The sequence below is a fragment of the Falco cherrug genome, chromosome 9, assembly GCF_023634085.1.
Source record: "Falco cherrug isolate bFalChe1 chromosome 9, bFalChe1.pri, whole genome shotgun sequence".
Classification (NCBI taxonomy): Eukaryota; Metazoa; Chordata; class Aves; order Falconiformes; family Falconidae; genus Falco; species Falco cherrug.
In genome coordinates, this window is record NC_073705.1 from 42549223 (window position 1) to 42566152 (window position 16930).

General features: G+C 43.7%; 1 protein-coding gene across 1 annotated transcript; it reads right to left on the minus strand.

The window, feature by feature from the left end:
- Positions 1 to 2857: 2857 nt before the first annotated feature.
- Positions 2858 to 11118, minus strand: LOC102059781 (protein NDNF-like). The gene is made up of 4 exons (XM_005433468.3): positions 10662 to 11118; positions 8205 to 8400; positions 6154 to 6287; positions 2858 to 5154 (listed from the first exon to the last, which is right to left on the minus strand). The coding sequence occupies exons 2-4, from the start codon at positions 8390 to 8392 to the stop codon at positions 3803 to 3805; spliced, it is 1674 nt and encodes a 557-aa protein (XP_005433525.1). The 5' UTR covers positions 8393 to 8400; positions 10662 to 11118; the 3' UTR covers positions 2858 to 3802.
- Positions 11119 to 16930: the final 5812 nt, after the last annotated feature.

Consider the following 16930-nt stretch of genomic DNA (forward strand, 5'->3'; position numbering starts at 1 on the left):
CAAAATAGATGATTTTCAATGTCAGTTAATATTTAACTCATATATGTCATCAGTCCCTGAACCCAGTGTCAAAAATTTCTACACTGGTTTTAGATAGCAATATCTTTCAAAGTGTATGACTTAAAAAAGCAATTATTACTGTCTTAAGTTTCAAAGTTTCCAGCAATAGCAGTTGTATGAAATACTGGGAAATGATGCTGCAGAGCCCCTTGCTGTACTGGTTTGCAGCTTATGGGCATACACAATGGCAAACTTAGGAGCCTGTGCTTAATTATTTCACTGTTGCAGATACCTGCACCTCATTTCCAGAATGCAAGTGGTAGTTTGTGAGGCTGAGCCCACAGGGGAGGGAGATGTGGGTATGAAACCTGTTTTCTCTTATTACTTGCCCTCTCTGGTTTTGGTACCCCTGACCCCCACTTCCCGTGTGAAAATGTGGCTTAGCAATGGGAGCAATTCTGTAAAAATGCTGGGAAGAGATGCATGGCCCCAGGCTTTGATCTCAGCTGTGACAGGACTTGAGATACCATAGCTGGAAGCACACAAAACCTGGGACCCACCACCGAGCACCAGGAAAAAATTCTTTGGTCTGAAAATTATGTTGAAGACTTAACTTTAAATGATCCACAAAAGCAAAACACTGTTCTTGAAATGTTCTCCATGCAGATATCTGTCTGCACTTCCGATGTGACTCAGATTCCACAGGGATGGGGAGCAGATGGGAAGAGCTGATGACAGCTTAGGACAGGCTGGACTGAAGGAACTGAGCTTCCCTAGAAATTCAGCAAGAAAGAATAAAGAAAGGAGGTAAATGTTGCTCTGGAAATGTTTATGGTCAGGCTGCAACAGGCAAGCACCAGTCAAATGGGAGAGAGAAAAGATGGAAAGATGTCAAACAGCTTTGTAAGAGAAGGGCTTCTGAGTGCTGAAGACGGGGAGCTGCGCACATGAGCGCTTGGTAGGGGGTAGGAGGAGCACTGATGGTGTAATGCAGCACCTTTTGGTGTTTTTGAGAATAAACCTCTGAAACATCACTCCCAGGACAGCAGTCAGCAGAGTGCTACTCGGGTTAGACAGCGTGCCCCAAGGCTACCTCGTAAGCAGGGTACGGACACAGTGAATTGAAAACAGGTTTGCGCACACAGGCAGAATACAGGAAGACTCCCTGATTCTCCTGGGGTCTGTATTACAGACCGTGGCTGGCTGCACACATAAGCAAAGCGGACCTGCTGCCTGGAGGGCAGGTTGCCTGCCCTGCTTATGTTAGAGGCAATGGGTTTTGGCAGAACAGCGTGTTGCTCTCTATAGCCAAGATCTCCCTGCTGTGTGTAAGGACCTTTGCTGATGGAGGGGCTGGGACGTGTGGCTGGCAGCTCCTCCTGTGAGTGAGGGGCTAGCATCAGCCCTCCCAGCAGCAGCTGTAGTCACTGCTCTGCTTGTGTCGCAGCCTGGGCTGCAGGAGCAGTAAGTTGTGGTCTTCAGAGCTCCCCACTGGTCTCTGCCTCAGCTAGTCCGCTGCATGTGGCAATGGCCAGGGAAAGGTGAAGAGGAGCTGGTGAAGCTGGGAGGAGGAGAAGCTCCTGGCTCTTCTCAAAGTCCCCGAAAGTATCTGCTGGCCTTCAGACCTGCACTTCCTTCCCTCCAGAATGTGATCAGCTGTCAGTCAACTCGGTGCTACACCAAGCCTTTGCTTATGTATCACCTCTAACTGCTTAGGTCTCCTTCTGCTCCCTCCCAGCCTTTCCTTCTGTCCCTTCCTCAGACCTCTTGGCCCTAAACCAAGGTTTTGCTGAGAAGTCTAAAGCCAGTTCTGTTGTGAAAGATAGTCTTCAGTAGAGGCACCGGTATCAGGCAAGGTTCTGATGTATCCTCCTCTTCCAAGTGATGTTTTTGTGGGATTTGTGTGCAGAAGGCAAAAGCAAGGGTTAATGCTCTGACAGGCTGAGGGCAGTGGATTAAGAGTGTGTTGTATCTGCAGGTAAACAGATCTTCCTCCTTTTTATTATTATGGTTGTTACTATAGTCATCTGTAGGGTATCCAACTGAAGTTCATTCAGAATATCAATGCCTGAAATTGAAGAGGAAGGCAGAAGAAAACATGAAGATTTCAGAGTGGAGATGACCTCTGTTGCTCTTTAAGCTCAGACCGCTTTTGGCAGCAGCAGGATGAAGAGAAGCGGGCATCGGGAGGAAGGCAGTGCAGCAGCCAGCCCCTGTGGTTAGCCGAGAGGGCTGCAGAACGTGGGGAGGAGGTCACAGCGCGCAGCCGTGGCACTGCTCAGCCTAGAACAGTGCCTGCGGGAATGTGAAGCCTAGCCAAAGCTTAGCTGTTGCAGCTGATCCCTCACGAAGGCCAGAACCCTTCTGGGGCTAATGAGCCTGCTAATATATAGCGTGTACCGTGCAGGGCGCACAACGCTGTAAAGTCTTTGGAGCTGGAAACGCGTAATCCTCTGCGTCTGCACAGAGGACTGGTTCAGTCCTTAGCAAATGCCTCCAAGCACGCTTGGAGGTAATAATTACTCAGAGTAAACTAGAACCCTGATGATCCTGAAGTGCAAGTGAATTTCTGAAATACACAACAATGGAATGAATCATTTATATCTTAGTGTATTTGTAGGGGAAAAAGTATTACAGCAGGTAAGATGTCTCTGGTAATCTCTTGTGTCAGTTAATCTATCTATCTCTTTATATGTAAATTCCAGACCTGTTAAGAGGCTATGTGCAAAATATTTTCTGCTGATAATTGGAATTGAGCATAAAGGGGTTTTTTTTTATGAAGACTTTCTTTGCTTTTTTTTTTCTATATCTCTTCTCATCTAAGGAAAGTTATCAAAGAAATAAGACAACAAAAAAGTGTTTGTCAGAATTTTTACTACAAATATTTTCCCTCCATGATATTTAATAGGAAAACCACATTTAATTTTTCCTAAAGCAATGCATTCATTAATATGGGCTGGATTAAGGATGTAAAGAGTGAGTATGTTACCCTCAGGAGTCACATGATGATAGTCATGGGCTTGATACCGGAGACTGTAGGTAAACCCCTCCTTTCCATGGCAAGATTTCTTACCTGCTGCTTCCCTCAGTGGGAGGCAGCGCAGCAGTGTATTTGTATAATCCCCAGAAGGGCTGGATCCAGAGCCAGTTCCTGGCCTGAATTCTGTCCATTTCTAACCAAGCACAGTTCATCTATAGACATGAAAGCCAAGCAAACATGCAGGTAATAGGGAAAGCTGTATTTCAGCCTGCTTTACTCAGGGTGTGGAGCTTTACACCAATTTCACTGCTTTCTTAATTTATTTTTTTTTGTCTCCATCCCTGTTCAGGCAGTGGGGAAGTTTATTTTCTCAAAAGCAGCTTGACTTGTGGGGTCTCTCAGTTCCTTGTTAGCTGATGGAGTTACACAAAGTGGAAAACTCTCTGGGACTTTAAAATAATGGTGTGTGCTTCTTGAGAGGCATTTTCCATCACTTCTGTATTGGATTTCAGAAGCATTTTAGGTAACCGATCTATTTCTCATGGGTGCTCTTGTGGGTACTTTATTTCCATGTGCGTGGATTTCTTTCACAGGTCTGGTTTTGATGTCTGAATGAGACAGCTGAGGGGGCTGGGGGGAAACGTTATATAGGAAAGAAAATGCAAAAGTAAGAGTAATGATGTAGACAACTAAGATGCTTCCTCCATAGAATCTCACAGCTTTAATTTTTTTCGTGTCAGCATCCTTTAAACTGCATGGATTGGCATAGATTTTGAATAATATTCTTCATTCACTGACTTCAAAACACTTCTTTAAAAGCCTTCAGCATTTTTTTCGGGTCTTCACAACTTTGCTGTGATATCTGATGGGGATGCCAGATGGCCCAAAGAGATAAACATCAAACAAGTAAAGTGTCCCTGCATCCAGCCCTTTGATGGTCTCTGAGGTGACAGCTCGCTGGAGATTGACATCATAGAAATACTTGCACAGCACTTTCTCCGACTTGTGCCGAGATTCAGGTCCAGAGCACCTGTCCACACTCTGCAGTTCCATCCAGACCTGATCTTCTTCAATCCTTTTCTTGTACACACAGTACTTGCTCTCCTCTTGTGTTCCTAGCCAGGCAATGGTGACAGAGTTGCAGGTCCTCAGTTTACTGAAGGACTTGATTTTTAAGCTCTCTGGTAGAAGTGGGAATAAGGGCTTTTGGAAATGAGGGGACACCTGTACTTTCACAGAAGAGTTAGATTCCTCTGTGGACCTCAGCTGCACCAAATATGTGTCCAGCAGCTTCCCCTTCAGTGAGAAATACCTCAGCCCTGAGATGTTTTCTGATGCCACTGTTTTACCGTTCTTTGTTATGTGAACCCGCACTTGGCCACGACACAACTGAAATGTGAATTGTATTCTCTTGTGCCTCGCCTGGTACTGCAGACTGTAGGATTTCTGGTTTTTCCCATCCAGCACAACCTGAATAATTTTCCCATCTTTCATCTCCATCACCTTAGGTTCAGGTTCTTCCAGGGTCCTTGCAAATGTCCCAGTATAAGCAGCGCTGGCATTTGTGAGGAGATTGACAACAAAAACGTCAAAGTAATACTGAGTGCTGGGACTGAGATTGGGCACCGTGTAAGTGTTCTTGGTACCCATGCATATCTGCCTGACTTCCCCACTACTCACTTTGTTGATGATGCTCAACTCGCTGTTGGACAATATCATCACCTGCTGCGGTTCAAGAAGGTAAGGAGAGAGAGACAAAGCTAACGTAGATGGCAGTTTCATTCCAGAGGACCTGATTGCTGTCTCAGCAGCACATAAGCTCTTATAGTTGTGCTTTTCATTAACTAGAAGACAGTACTGGATGTTTTCTCTATGTTGCAAGACAGAAGGGCTGTGTTTCCAGGTCAGAGTCACTGTTGTATGCCCGATGCCAATGACATCTATGCGTGGATCCATTGGAAGTTCTGGATAGAGGTGCCCAGATGTTGTGTCAGTTGTTAAGTATACGGTAATGTGTGTGTCTCGCTCAGTGGATAAGAACTCTAGCATGTAAAGGGCAGAATGAGAAGACATACCCATGTAAGTCTCTACAGAATTTCCCTTATAGTTAAAAATGGTGGACACCATGCTTGGAGCCTTCTGAGACTTTGAGATGTCTTGTGTGGCATGATCACCTGCAGGCAAAAAACAGACTTATAACTTCAGTTTTAACAGATGTGAAATAAAGCACATCACATTGGTTTTGTTGTTCATATGTCAGGGAACTGCCTATTTTCTTCCAGAAAACAGTAACTATAACTAAAAATACTTTTTACTACTGGCAATTTATTAAAATAAATTTTAAGTAGCTTTTATTTTAGCAGTGAAATTGTAAAATTATGTTTTCAGAAAGGCTATAATTATAAAACCCCAACTGGCAAAAGCTTGAAGTGTATCGTGCTCAATGTCTGTGCAATGTTCTTCTTCCTGTGGCTGTCTCTTTGGGTGCTTTAACTTCAAGGAGACTCATACTTTCTATGAAAGCCATACTTTCCTTTGGCTTGGTTTTCTGCCATTGTCTGCTATGAAGAGGGAAAATTTATCACTTGAAAGGAACATCATTTGAACTCCTCGGTCAGGTGTACCTGCCTGACTTGTTAAAGGCTGCTTTCATATTTTAATTTGAAGAATTAATTCAAAAAACTATGAAAGAGAATGGAATTTCCTTTTAGGCTAAAGGTAGCATAATGCCCACTGCCATGGTAGATGGTATTCCTAGAAAAATAAATGGCTAAATCTTCTCCGCATCACTGTGGGGAGCAAAATGACCAGTTTAAGTGGCCTAAGCCACAGAAAAAGAGCTGAGGCAGCAGAGGGAGGTCTGGGCCAGTACAAACAGCTTATGAAGCTCATCTGCGTTTGTGGAGCCCTGAAGACCCAGCATTGTTCCCAAGCGTTAACCATAGGTTTAGACTACTTTTGCATGTAATCTTTAATTTACTTGAGTTGATGGCAAAATTGCCTGGGCTCCCTTGTTTCGCCCATGGTGACAGGGATGTCCTCTTCAGCCCATGGCAGTTTACAGGAGAGGGAAGCATGAGATGTTTAAGCTTGTGGGGAATTTCCTGTAACACAGCTCCTTATGAGTAACTTACGCGTCCTTTGTCTCTGCTTCGGGAGATTAAAGGTCTTACCTCGTGCTGCTTTTCCAAGGAAACTTGCTGAAGCCTTGTGCACAAGTATGCTCCATTCAATGGGAACATCACAAGGGGTCACTGTTATTGTGAAAGGTGCGAGGGCGTTGCCTTCCTCCAAAACAAAGTAATACCTGTAGATGTGGATGGAAAACAGAAGAAAAGCGTCAGGAAAGTCAAGTCTGCCTGAGACTCCTTGTAATCAGCCATTCCGATGGGGGCCACGCCACTGCGGGTAGGAATAACTGTTCCCTGTTGAGGTGCATCAACACAAGGGGATGGTGAATGTCTGAAGTCTTCAGCTGTGGGAAGAATACCTGCTGTGTTTTTTTCTTTTCTAATCCACAAATATTTGCTGGAAGTTTTATCTGCTTACCACAGAGAATATTTGTCCCACTGATTTTTAACACACTTCAGGTGAGTTATCATATCTCAGTATGTATATCTCTGGTTATTTTGGATGATGGATATGATTAAACTGACTGCCTTCTAGATAACCATCCGTTGGCTAACTCTGGGGAATTTTGTGTGCTTTTCCCCAGGATTTCTTGACTGGAGTTCAGTGAAAGCTCTTAGAGCCTATCCTCCCTCAGATGTGCTTGCATACCTAGGCCTTCCTGGGAGTCAGATGAAGTGGATGCAACAGAATGTCTTTAGCCAGTCCTCACCATTACCAGGTGTCAATGGCAGTTTCATCCAGGCCAGTTCTAAGCCTTTGCGACAGAGGCTCCTGTGCATGAGCAGTACAAAGTGACATCAGTCTGCTCCGTCAGGGCTCTCTTACTCCATTGGTCTTCTGTTTGTCTGTTGTTTTGGTGTATGCAGACTGTATACAGCCACAGAAATGTTTGCACCTGGGTCATTCACTCTGCAGTTACATGGAGGCAGTTCAAGGGTTTTTTTAATTAGCGGGACGAGCATAGTCATTATGGATAGACCACATCAGCCTAGAGGTCTGGCTTGCTTTCAGGATATAACTCCTGGGCCAGAGTCAAGCTTCAGTGGAAACGGTTCCACATTCTTGAGTCTTTTACTTTAAGCCAAAACTCATCACCTCTTGGTTTTCTGTTTGGATGTCTCCAGGGTTCATAAGGTACTTACCTGATGCTAAACTAGAGGGGGTTTTGCTTCCTAATTGCAATCTTAGAGCATACAAAACCTGACTTTTCTCTGACATTTCCATACCCGTTTTCCTTTAGCAAGAAGAGCTCCTAGTTTTGCTCTTTTGAACATCGTCACATTATATAACATGTGCCACGTTCCAGCTTCTTTCTGTGCAATGCATATTGAGACTGAACCATCTGGCTCACCCTCTGCTCCATGAGCACTCGGCTTGGGTATATGTCAAAATCTGTACGTGTTGGTCACTGTCCAGAGTGGAGTCTGATTAAACTCTTGAAGCGCATCTCTTCCCAAACAAGCAGATTGGCCTTTGCTACCCAAGATGCAGTGCTAGTTGTAATATCTAGATCACCTACGTATCTAGATATGGTAGAAAACTTTGCAGATTTTTGGGGGAAGACAAGGACCTGTGGAATTTCTGCATGCAAAGCACTTTTGATCTTAGCAAGCTTTAGTGCCGTTCGACAAAACCATTTCCAGCATGCAGGACACTGGCAGAAGTTTTTCTGATAAGAAGTCTGTGCAGATAGTCTATTGACTTTTGGGGCTAGTTCATTTGTTAGGTAACTTTTCCTGTATTTAACAGAGAATGTAGGGTGGCCGATGTGCCTCTGCAGTTTTGAAGCTGGGCTATTTATGTGACACAACTTGTTTGCTGTTGGCGCCCGGCTGTTCTGTACCAGCTCTGCTGCTTTTCTGACAAACACCACAGAAAGCTGCCTGAAACAAACACGTGCACCTACACCTCATCTCAGAGGCTCATTCCAGGTTCTGGGCAATGTAATGACGCTTGAGCTTGACAGCAATGAGGCATTTTTCTGGAAATTCAGTGTACACTGATGAAGCTGTGCAGGTGCATGGCAATTCCTGTAGCGTGTAGCTACCAGTGTCATAGGGAAGTACCTGAGGAGTGACCGATTTGCTCTTACCTTTTAGGTATATCTTTCAGCAGGTGAACTGTAGTTTCCTTGCCATCAGCAAGTATCAGGGAGTGGTAGAAATTGAAGAGATTGGTCTTGAAGCTCTGCTGGGAACTGGTGGTGGGTGCTTTTATGGAATGACACAAGCAAGCCACCGTGAGAAGATGGAGAGGCAGAGAAAACCAGAACCAGGACATCTTCAGTACTGCAAAGTGAGATGACAAAAGTGAATGGAAGCTGCTGCCTTGGGGGAGAAAATAATCAGTGACCCTCTCTGTGGCTTTCCTGATATTTATCATAATCACAGCAAGCCAGGCATTCAAACAGTGCCAGTCTCCATTTTGCTAAATTGCTTAAAGCCCACGAAAACAATATTTCTCAGAGGATCTATCTGAAAAGATTTAATGGCACAGGCTGCTATGAAGTCTTTTATTATAGAAAAATATAAATGTAGCACAAGTGCAATATCACAAGACAGTTATAAAAACCCCACACCCTTTTGGTGCTGACAAAATGAGTGCAGAATTACACTTTAAATAATGTTACATTTAAATATTTTCCTGGTTTATAGGGTTCATTTGCTAAATTTCAAGGCTGGGTTATTTGTAATGGAACTGTCACTTTCAAACTCACAGGAGGTCCCTATATCCCACACTGCTTCTGCTGTTCTGTCAGAGATCACTTCATTTTTACGTCACCCGTTGTGACTGTAGGTATGTGTAGAGAAGAGGGGCAGAGTAACTTAGAGCAGTAGGATGCTGTTTGATGAAAAATGGAGGATCCTGGATAAGAACCCCTAAACTGATACCTAAGAGATATTAAGCTCTTTGTGTATCTCATTTGGAGAAAGGCTTTGTTACTTTCTCCAGGGCAGCTGGATAATAATTAAATATTTTTATTATTTAAATATTAAATATTTTCATTATTCATTTTTATTTTTATTATTTAAATATTAAATAAATAAATATTAAATATTTTAAATTATTTAAATATTAAATAAATAATTCTGATATTTTTTATTGCCCATCCCTTTCACACCTGCATTACTTCCAGCCCATCTCAGCATTTGCTGTTCATTGGAACCGTAACATCTCTATTGTACTGACTCTGAAAAGAGATTTGTTAAATATCACGTATGCCTCTTCCTTTTGTCAGGACACTTTATTATCAGCTTTGAGTCTATAAAAGACATGTACACACACAGTCCCAAAAATCATCTCTGCAAATGCTGACATTATTTAAATCGTGCTGTGTACTTGAGCATAGAGCTACACGGATAGGAGACTCCAGTTAGGACAAGAAATTTTGACAGTACACTACTATGTGAGGTTATTGTTTATCCTTATAACTTCTTTTGTGTCTGCCACATCCAGTTTCAGAAAGAGAGGAAAGTACAAAGGTAGAAAGGGCATAAAAGGGAGAAGGAAAGGCATAGATCTTTAATACAGGTGCCAGCTGTAGCTCAGGGATTTGGAAAGCAGAGGGAGCTCTGTGAGCAAGATCCCTTTTTTGAGGCAAAAGTAGCTTATTGCATCTTAAAAGCAGCAAGGAGTAAAGATCCCAGTTAAATCTGATTATTGGCTGATGATAAAAGAGAACACAAAAGACAAAGGTTCAATCCTTTGTAATTTTCACCCATTTCTGAGATCAGCCCTTCTCTCATGGTGGCTGCAACTGTGCGGAAGATCTCAGGCAGTCAAAATATCTACATTTCAGTGGACCTGCTCTCCACTACAACTGAAATGACTTTATAAAAAGACCAGTTTCTGTATAAATTCACTTCAAACGTGCATATTTAAACATAGTATTGAATACATCTGTAGATTTTTGTGTTCAAAATTTGCTTTAATCTGTGATTCCCAAAGTAAAACCCATCTTCAGTATCAGTGAGATGATTATTGAAATTGTCACTACTGGGTCATCTGAATGTCCTACTTAACATCCTAATAAAGTTAGGATATTCTCTTTCTCTTTGTAATGTTTCTAGCACCTGGCTGAATGCAAGATTAAACAACCATCTGAAAAGTTGAAAGAATAGTTAAGATTACTATATCAATTCCGTTTTTAATGTTCTTATAACAGAGCTGTCCTTATGACTGAGTCACTTCTTTGCCACTTTGTTATTCTTATAGTCTAATTATAGCTTACAGATTCAAAATATAACCTAAATGTTTTGTTTTACCTCTGACAGTGGGATCTGTGTTGCTCTGTGCTTCGTAGAGGATTATAAACAAACAAACAAAAAAGTATTTCTGCCGCTTAAATGAGAGGATCTTGCAAACCGCATTGATACCATGGCAGCTCAGCTTCTCTTGTCCAGGAAAACAAACAAACCAAGCGACCAAACAGCCTATAATCAGCTTATCCCAAAAAGAACATCATTCTGAAGGCTGATTTCGCTCCATTACACAAGCAGTATACTCCCAGAGTCTTGGAAATACGTTACACAAAAAATACTGTGCTTACCTATTGTGTTCCTGGCCAGATGATCCCCACACCACTTGCTTCCTTTGCCGAAAAAGCATAAAATAAAACAACACAGACTTTTCAGATCTCTGTAGACAGATGAAAACCAAAACTCTGCAACCAGTTTAACAGGATAGAACCGATTTTTCCATATGGCTCCTGAACAGACATAGTAACTTAAAATGCTTGCAGTCTTGCAAGAAAAGAAAAAAACAATTCAGAGAGTTTTGGTATTTTCTTAAGTTGGATGTTTTCAAAGGTTATTTTAAACTTGCGTTGTTTTGAAATCTTCAAAATCCTGACCGTTGCTCCTTCAGTTCTAGAGTCCCTTCTGGAGGGCTGCGAAGCCCGGTCGGGTGTGCTGCCTCCAGCCAGCAGGACTTTATTCCCGCACAGAGCGTCAGCCAGACTGTTGGAGCAGCCTAATCCCAGCGGTGGCTGGCCAGAGAGCAGGTCTTTGACAGAAATGCACAGTGAGGAGGAGGGGGTGAGACGGGGAGAGCAAACACTGTTAACCCTTCTTAGCCCTTAATACAAGCCAGCCAGGGCACACCGGGCTCTTTCAGAAAACTAGTTTTGCATTAGCGGCTTGATGGCCCTTCCATGGAGCATCTGATCTCCTTGCCCACAGTACGGCAGAAGTTTCGGGTCGTTTCAGGTGTACCGTGGTTCTGGTGGGTTTTTTATAGCCCAACAGGTGCTGACTGGCCTACAGAAAGACGGGAAGGCAGGAAAGCTGCAAAGGAGGGAACACTGCATTTTTTTAAGCAGGCTGGAGTTAGCAACCCTTTGAAGACGGTTAAGAATCTACTGAATAGAGCTCAGCAGATTTCTTGGCTTGCGGAGGCTGCGTAAGAAACTCCCAAAGCGTGTGGGCTGGGGGAATGTTTCTGGTGTGGAAGTGCCATGGCTGAGGGAGCGGGCGGGAAAGGGGCGCGTGGGAAATGGCTCGCAGCGAGCGCAAACAGCCGCTGCCGCGGCTGGGGTGGCAAGGCAGCTGTAGCAAAGCCATGGTCCTGAAAGGCCTGCTCCTCTGAGTGGGAGCCGTGCGTGGCCGGCATTCGTGCACTGCTTGTACTTCTCGGCCTCTTGGCCTAAGGCGCTGGGAAAGGAGCCCTGGGATCGTCCCGGCAGGGATGTCCGCGCGGCTTCTCCGAGCCTGCTCAGGCAGGCGAGCCCCAGAAAGCCGCGTGAGCTACTAGGAGTGCGCTTTGCAGGGGGCACAGACAGAGTGTAATAGGGAGGCCAGGCCCTTTATTTATTGTAAATAACGTCTCTTGCTCAGTTTTTGAAGAGAGCGACTTGCAGTAAGCCTTTGCCACTGCCTCGCTGGATTTGAAGATGCATTATTTAAGCCTTCCAAAGACTAAAAGTTTGCTAAGAGGAGGGGCAGGTGAGGGAGCAGTGGAAAGAGGCTTCAACATTCTGCATGGCATATCCTTATGAAAACATAAATTTGCTCATCAACTGATGTAACGGAGAGAAATATTTACAGTGTGTTTGTTATCACTGCGGAAGATAGTGGGAATAATTATGATGTTGTTTATCAAATGTTTGGTAGAAATTTATTTGCAGAAAAGTTTTGTTGAGCAACTGGCCTTTTAAAAAAGGGACAGCATGTGGGAACGGTGATATGATCATGGAATTGGCACTGGGGAGCTAGGAGGGGATGCTGCAAGGTGTTTGCTAGGCAATGTGAGTACCCAACAAAAGTAGGGTAAATAGCAAACAGGATCTTTCATACAAATTCTCATTCTGGTGTGAAATCAGAACCGGTAATGTCTAGGTAACAGACATGGGAAATAATGAAAATATAAGCACCTAGCTAGAAGCAAACCATTCCTGTAATGGAAGAGAAGCATAAGAAAAAGGCACTGTGAAGCCCAGTAAGCTCCCAGAGCAGCCCCAAAAGAGGGAAATGTAGGTTAGGTGAGGTGCAGCAAAAAATGTGCACTGAAAGCAGGCATGAGAAAGAAGATACTGGCCGTAATACAAGTGCAGGGACTGCAGTGTGGTTTTGCGGAGATTTGGAGGGACTCGTGTGGGTAGAAGTAGGGAGAATTGTAAGGAAGTAGCCAGTGTTGTCAAGTAGGAAGATCTTCAGGCAGGGCTCAGGAGCAGGTGTCACTCATGTCTGGTAAAATCCCTAGTTGATACAGTCATAGTGGACACGTTTGTTACCGAAAGGATGGACTCACTGCCTCACCTTCCCCAAACCTCCCCACTGCCATCAAGACAAGCCATTACCCAGGGCAAAATTCAGCTTCCAGGGAAGGCAATGGGAATCTTTCCATTAGCCATCATTTCAGCTGTGTTAAGCCAAATGCCTGAAGGAGCACTCTGTCTCCCGCTGGATAGGGTGTCAGGTGAAAGAGGCTGACAAGATGGTTGAAGTATGGAAGTAGTCCAGTTCCTCTCAAAACAATTTCTCGCATAGTTCCCACATGTGCGTGCTTACATGCTTTGCTGGAGCAGGAAGCGTGTGTGAAAATTTAGAGGTTCACTGAAGCAGTATCAAAGGAAAAAACAGTATTCTTTATGGACAAAGTTAAGAGCTAAATCCATGACTCGTACAGCTTGACTGAACTCAGTGGAGTTACAAAAGGGATAAATCAAACCCTTGATTTGGCACAAAATTGATACAACAGAACTCTCACTAGAAAAATGTAGTCTGTAGCGAGCAGGCTCTGCTGCACCTCAGAGCTGAGTCAGTGACATCAGGAGGTCTGCTCAGAGATCCTGCTTCTGTCCCAGCCCTGCTGGCCACCGACACCTGTCACAAATGCGAGAGATGACCACCTTTGACACCAGAGACTTGATTTATACTCTGTTATGCAGTAGCTCTGCTAGAAGATCAGTAACGGTGAAAACAAAGGAACTTGGTTGAAATGGGAGCAAGAAGTCAGACCATCAGGGATTTAGCTTGAATCTCTTCAAAGGCGCTTCAGATGTGTATTTTCTGGAACTGCAGTTTCCATATTCAGGTGAGGGATTCTGCAAGCCAGAGGAGTGTCCTGCAGTCCTGACGGCACTCCCTGCCCGTGGTAGTTGGTTGGTTTTTCATTGCGTGCTTTGCAGAAGGATGCTCTGAGCGCCTCGTGGAGCTGCACATCCCGGCTTGTCCCACACCGCACACCGCTGACAACGGTACCGCACTGCTTTGTACTTGATGGGGGGATGCAAAAAATTGACCACTTATTTCTGATGAGGTGATTCCCTTGCCCTGGCAACCGACCTCTGAGATGCTCAGGTGACCTTCATCAGGAAGCCGTATCCATGTGAGGGGCCAAGAGGACTCTGCTGCCCCCCATTAGCGATGCACGGGAGAGTGGTAACAGGACTGCAGAGCCCGTCCGTCTGCTGCCCAGCTGGGTCAGGCCCTGGTTATAACTCCAGCAATTACCCAAACACAGACAACTTCCCCATGGCCCCAGCCCTGCCCAGGGAGTTCTGTTTCATGGAACTCTGTAAGTGCGTTAAAAATGCATGGGGAAATGGAAATCTAATCTTTCAGTTATGAGACAAGTAATAGTCTCCTTTTCTTTTACACATGCACACATATATCCTATGAACAATGGAATTGAAATTGCTAGTCTTTGGCTCCCAGCTACCTATCTGCCTGCAAAATACTTTCTTAACTAATTAGCATTTATGAACCATCTTCATAGCCCTGAGTGGAAGTAGCTATGGATGTCTGACATTTCCAAATGTGTTTCATATCAGCTTTGCAGGGGGAATTATAGCATCCAAATACATTTTGCATTTTCCGTGGCTGCAAGTTACAATCTATTCCTGTTGGCAAAGAATCTAACTTCTGACTTGTCCTTATGGCTATGGAAAGAGGGATGCAAATTTCTGTAAAAATCCCCTCCCAAGCGGGGATATTGTCTGAATCATTGCTCGACAGCTACCGGAGCTAGTATGTCCTTGAGAAGTTAACATACTTTTGGTTAGTATTATTGCTCATAAAATATCTTCTTAGAAACACAGCTGGGCTCCAGAAAGAATCACACTTTCCTTTGAAGCTGTGAAAGACGATCCTAAGCAAAAGTCTGGCACTTAAAACCTGAGGATACTGTAGTGGGGCAGCTGCTTCTATTTCTTCAAGGTTTTGTCAAATCCTGGCAATGCACAAGCGCTCGAAGAACTGGTAAGAAAAGCACTGGGCTGTTCCTATTGAGAGACATTAATAAGCAGAAGGGACGAGGAATTGCTTCTAAGTCAAAAACAGACTTGGAATTTTCCTGCAGCGTGTACCCAGGTGAGAGTATAGGAATGGGTTGGGTTGGAAGCCGGTGGGTTGGTTGTCCTGGCTGTACATATTGGTTTTGTAGGATAAAAGCCCAGTGGTCTTCTACAGTTTGGTTCCACAGCCCCCATTATGGCACGTCTATGTTGAGAAGTTCTCCAGGGAATTATATAGCGATAATTGCTGTATCTACTAAAATTAGACAGTTTTTTCTTAGCAGTCCCTCTCCAGGATAAGATGCTGGCACCTTTATACTTGAAAATGATTTTTTTTCCTGATGATGTTGAAACTAAAGATAGCCTTGAAGGGTCTTTTAGTAAGCAACAATCTGAAGATCATGGACACATGATTACCCCTCACTGTTTTTGTAGTTCATATTTTTAAGAGTGATGGTAATTAGAGGAGTCTGTTGAGAATTAATGATGTGATATAGGGGAGATTTCCTGTGCAAAGCTCTGATCTCATGAGAGATTGCTTCTGCGATTACTATGTCCAACTTAATGGGAAAATTCCTTATTTTTATGACAGAATTTGTTCCTCCACAAGTGTAAATTCGGTGCAACAGAAAAATCTTCAAGTCCCCAGCCAGCAGTCGGTATTACAATAACAGCTTCTTTATGAATTAAAGAGGAAAACATATTGAAGTTCCTGAGCTGCTATTTTAATTTCTTTTTCCTTTTACCATGCCCCTAGGCTTTCAGGATTTTAGGTTAAGTCATGTTAAATAATGCCTTAGAAAACACCTACAAAATTCCCTTCAAGCCATCACAGCAGCATAACAGTTTGGGCAGGTATGGAATAACAAGGTGAGGTTTTTCAACTTAGTTAAAAGCTGCTGGTTAGCTCGATTAAGAAAGTCACAGCTAGGAAAGAAGCGGCACTGTCCATAATCAGTGCACCATTTTAATAGGGTAATCCTATATTTTGTTTTTAGCTAGTGTTGTTTGTTTTATATGCCAAAGGATTAAACTCTTATAAATAGAACTAATCCACCCTCATGGGACAAGGAGCATCCAAGTCTTTCCTGTGGCAGAGGTTCTCAAGGGCCAGTTTAACTCCTCTCAGTGAGGAGTTAGGGAGGGGCAGGGAATGCTGCGCAGCCAGACGCTTCCTTGTAAATCAAGCAGGGGCTTGCCCAATTTCATGCATCTGGAGGGAGGCGCTCTGATTCTGGGCTACTCCGTAAGCTCTTTAAAAACGCCTTCCATCTGACCAAGAAGCCTTTTTTCTTATAGGTGCTGGTTTCATTTACAGCATTTCACTTTCCTCTTGGGCTCCTGCGAGCCCTCCTTCCTTCACATACCATGGGGAATTTGCAAGCAACCATAATTTCCACCTACAGCAGTGTTTCAGAAGGATGTGATTATCGGTCCTTGCTTAGTCCCCATGGGCTGCAGCAGTTTGCTCCCAGGAGCTTTAAACTATAAAGTGCCTTTTACAGTATTGGGAAGCAGCCTGCATTAATTTTCCTGTCTGTACCTCCTCTGTGGTGGCTGGCAGAGAAGGAGTTAACCACTGTCCTCTTTTCTGCCTTTGCTGGCTGGAGTCACTGGCATCCCATCTGGTCCAGGCTGTCCGCAGCTCTTCCCAGTGTTCTCTGGGGAAGGCACTACAATATCCAGGAATTTTAACAATCCTAAACAGATTGGGGGGCACATATGGAGTAAAATGATTAGATTTTAAGAAATCCAATCACATTTGCTTCCCCGGCCTTATATTTTTAAACATTTGGGATCAGGCTCTCTGCTCAATGACAAACATTTTACGTGCAACAGGGATAAAGTTATTATGTTTGTCTCCCCATCTTGTCCCCAGAGGACTAGTATCCATTTTAATATTTGATCATAGGAATTTAATGAATAAGTTACCATTACATCTAATAAAATCTGCCACTTTAGTCATAAATCATCACAGCAACTTGCTGTTCATAATAGAGTTAGACTGTCGAGAAAAGGAATACAAAACACGTTCATACATATGTATACAGAAGGGGAAAAGTAATCTCTATGCATTGTTTATT